This window comes from Pygoscelis adeliae, unplaced genomic scaffold (assembly GCF_000699105.1).
Source record: "Pygoscelis adeliae isolate BGI_AS28 unplaced genomic scaffold, ASM69910v1 Scaffold154, whole genome shotgun sequence".
Classification (NCBI taxonomy): Eukaryota; Metazoa; Chordata; class Aves; order Sphenisciformes; family Spheniscidae; genus Pygoscelis; species Pygoscelis adeliae.
Window position 1 is genome coordinate 5,257,363 of NW_008825113.1, and position 3,172 is coordinate 5,260,534.

General features: G+C 48.6%; 1 protein-coding gene across 1 annotated transcript in view; it reads right to left on the reverse strand.

Moving 5' to 3' along the window:
- Positions 1-3,043, reverse strand: part of C2CD2 (C2 calcium-dependent domain containing 2) — a 42,706-nt gene extending 39,663 nt beyond the window's left edge. The window contains exons 1-2 of the mRNA XM_009328044.1: positions 3,020-3,043; positions 1,358-1,456 (exon numbers count right to left, since the gene is read on the reverse strand). Coding sequence (XP_009326319.1) covers positions 1,358-1,456; positions 3,020-3,043 — 123 coding nt within the window. The remainder of the gene's footprint in view (positions 1-1,357; positions 1,457-3,019) is intronic.
- Between the last annotated feature and the right edge of the window lie 129 nt (positions 3,044-3,172).

A 3,172-nucleotide genomic window follows, 5' to 3' on the forward strand; every position in this document is an offset into this window, starting at 1 on the left:
CTGCTGAACTCTGACGCTGGCCAAGGGCAGCCAGCAGACCCAAACCTCCTGGCCACCTCCCATGCAAACACATTTGCAGCCCTGCCCACCTTTCAGCAGCGTTTTAGACACTGCACTGCAAGACACCTGTTTTTTGTGCTGTTAGTCGCTAGCTTTTATTTGTAGCAGATCTCCCTCGGTTGCTGGCTTCACACATTATACAGCGTGCCACTTTTAGACCTAGCAGTCCCCTCTACCTTCCAATTTCCCATTGTGGTATCTTCCAGTGGCACAGAGTAACACTAGTGCCAATTCCACAGCCCTACCAACTCCAGTCTCTCTAGTCCCACTGCTGGCGCAGGGATCCCTGATAGGGGGAAAGGAAAAAAAATTTAAAAAAAAGAAAAAAAGGAAAAAAAAAAAGAGAGAGAACAAGTGCACAGACAACTTCACATGTTGGCAATCCCCAGCTGCCACCAGTCAGGGTGTGCCTGTAAGTTGTGTATCAGGCAGATAAGCATGCATAGTTTTCAAAGGAATCACAGTAGAGCTGCTTAACATCTAAATCAGATAAGCAAACCAAAATAACAAAGCAAAACAAGAAAAGCATTAGGCTAATTTGATGCAGGTGCCTAAAGCTGAGCACCAGTTCAGATGTGAATAGTAGTTCCAGTCACTAGGATGAAAACACAGAAGCTATCATTGCTAATAAGCATACATACATTTTCACCCCGTTCCAAGAGCCACATTCTGCCTTATTTTAATTTTGTATTCACTAAGCACCGGGAAAATCACTTCTCAGTATGTGGGGTGGGGGTGGGAGAGGAAGAAAGAGACCATTTCCTCCTCACTGAATACAGAATTCAGTAGAGTCAAGACTTCAGCCTCAGGACTTTGCAGCTGTTCCACTGATCCCTACCCGGCTCCGACTTACGAAGCAAACCTGTAATCAGCCACGCAAACAGCAAGAGGCAGACAAAGATGTTTTCCCGTCCCAGAGGAGAAGCGTCCCTTTCCGTCTTCATGAATTCCCCACCCCACGCCTCAGCAATAGGATGGGGAACCATCGTACCGATGGTGGGGGGAAGAGGGCTGCTGTACAAGTTCATTGAACGCACACCTATAAACTCAGCATAACCCTGGTTATCGTTCATTCGGTAGAAGCCCTGGAGCACATTCTGCTCATGACTTGCAAAAGAAGTGAATCAATGGGAAGAGTTTGCACAGGTTCATTAAAGAAGCAGCCTCTTACCAGCCTCAACAAACTTAGGTCAAGGGTACAGAAGTATTGACAAATAAAACTCCCACTGATGCTCATAAGAAAAGTTAGCATTTCCTGCCCAGAAGTACACTGAAATAAAACAAAACTGAAGTTTACCTTCTCTTGAGCTGACTTTACAACACTAACAACTTGTTTAACTGCTAGCTCAAGTGGTTCTGGTGGGTCATCTTCCTCAAACGTAAGCAACTGTGAATCCTAAGAAAGAAAAAAGAAGCAGCATTGTTAGGTGACAAACCCATCGCTTGAAAACAAGTGATAAAAATGCACTGTCGGCGAAGTTCCTGGAAGAACCGGAGACAGAATTGCAAATGTATGTCAAAACTTGTACGTATTAATTGCACGACACCTCACTATGTAATACAGGGTAGAGCCTGAAAACCTGTACTTAGGAGATAACTATGGGCCTAATCATAACTCATCTTTCTCCGTAGCAGAATATCAAGGTACGCAGCACAGTGCAGAGCGAAGCCCATGAGCAGCAGCAGAGTTCAGTTAAACTGCTCTTCTTGAGTAAGGGTTAATCAGTGCTGTAGTTTCAAAGGGCGTTTTTGGTTTTGCCTAATAATACAGCTGCACGAGGCTATGCCAAAACTAAGAAAACCCAAATATCATCTTGCGGAGGTGAGGAAAGAAGCCTTCCCCTCCGCAATCCTTCCTCGTGTGTGATGGCAGGCGGTGATGACAGCTACTCAGTCTTCACATAGACAGCAAGGAAAAGACAGCGTATACCTGTTTCGGCAGTGAGGTCATACTTTCAGAGACATCAGCACTTGCATTCTCCACCTGCTACCCACACTGAGCAGTCAGCACCGCTTCCCTCATCACCAGAGGTTGTTTTGCATGCAGGAATTTCATTAGCAGTGCGCCGCTGACATTGTTTTGGGAGGCTGACAGCGGGAGCCACGCCACGCTGCAGTGCCAGGCAGTGAACTCATCGCAAGAGACGGCTCCAGCTGCTCTCCCGGGCAGGGAGGGTGTGCGTGCCCCTGTCAAAGTGGCTTTAGTCTCTGGCCGGAGACAGGAAGCTGCCTCTTGTTTCTAGTTACTTTCAGTTTCTAGCACCTATGCCCAAGCTGTCTGGGCTCTCCTCTTCCACAAGCGCAAGGCAAACCTTCGTTTCTCAGCACAACCCATGCTCTTCTGAACCACACCGTGCAATTTGAGAGGGCAGACAAAGTATTTTCTTTCCACTGCCCTAACTTACGGTGATGTCTGGAAAGTGTTAAACTGCTGTCCTTATCTTTCACACACATGCGTTGCTCCGCTTTTCCTTCTCCCCCAGCCTGCTCCCTGGCATGTAAGAAGAAAGCACGCTGCAGCCGCCGGGAGATGAACCTCCTAGGCCTAGGGAGAGGGCTTCACACGCATTCGGAGACCTGGGTACATGCCGCTTCCTAGATAGTTTAGCCTCAGCATTTTCCACTGACACGGCAAGGGTTCAGTTCACAGGACCAGGGAATTAGGTTGCCAGGGCCTCACCTAAGCTCCTCACCTCTTAGACCCAGGCATACCATTACAAACCACCAAGCAGGATGACACGCTGCGCCCTTTGCAAGAAAGGCAGGATAGGATGAGAAGGGATGCCACGTTTTGTGCATTTATCTGACCCGGCTTAAAAGCAAAGTAATGAAAAACTGAGAAGCCCACCATCCCGTGGCGGTCTGGAGAAAGCTAGCCCTCAGCATTACGCTGACACACACAGGGGTTCAGCACGGCCTAAGACAACGCGAAGAAAGCCCGGCTCCGGGAGGTATTTGCCGAAGGACTGGCCGCAGGCCCCATGCCGGCGCCCAGGGCAGGAAGTTTCCATTGTTGCCTCCTCCTCCCCACGCCCGAACACACACACACACACACACACACACACACACACACACACACACAGAGGAATACACAGTAGACACGGCACTCACA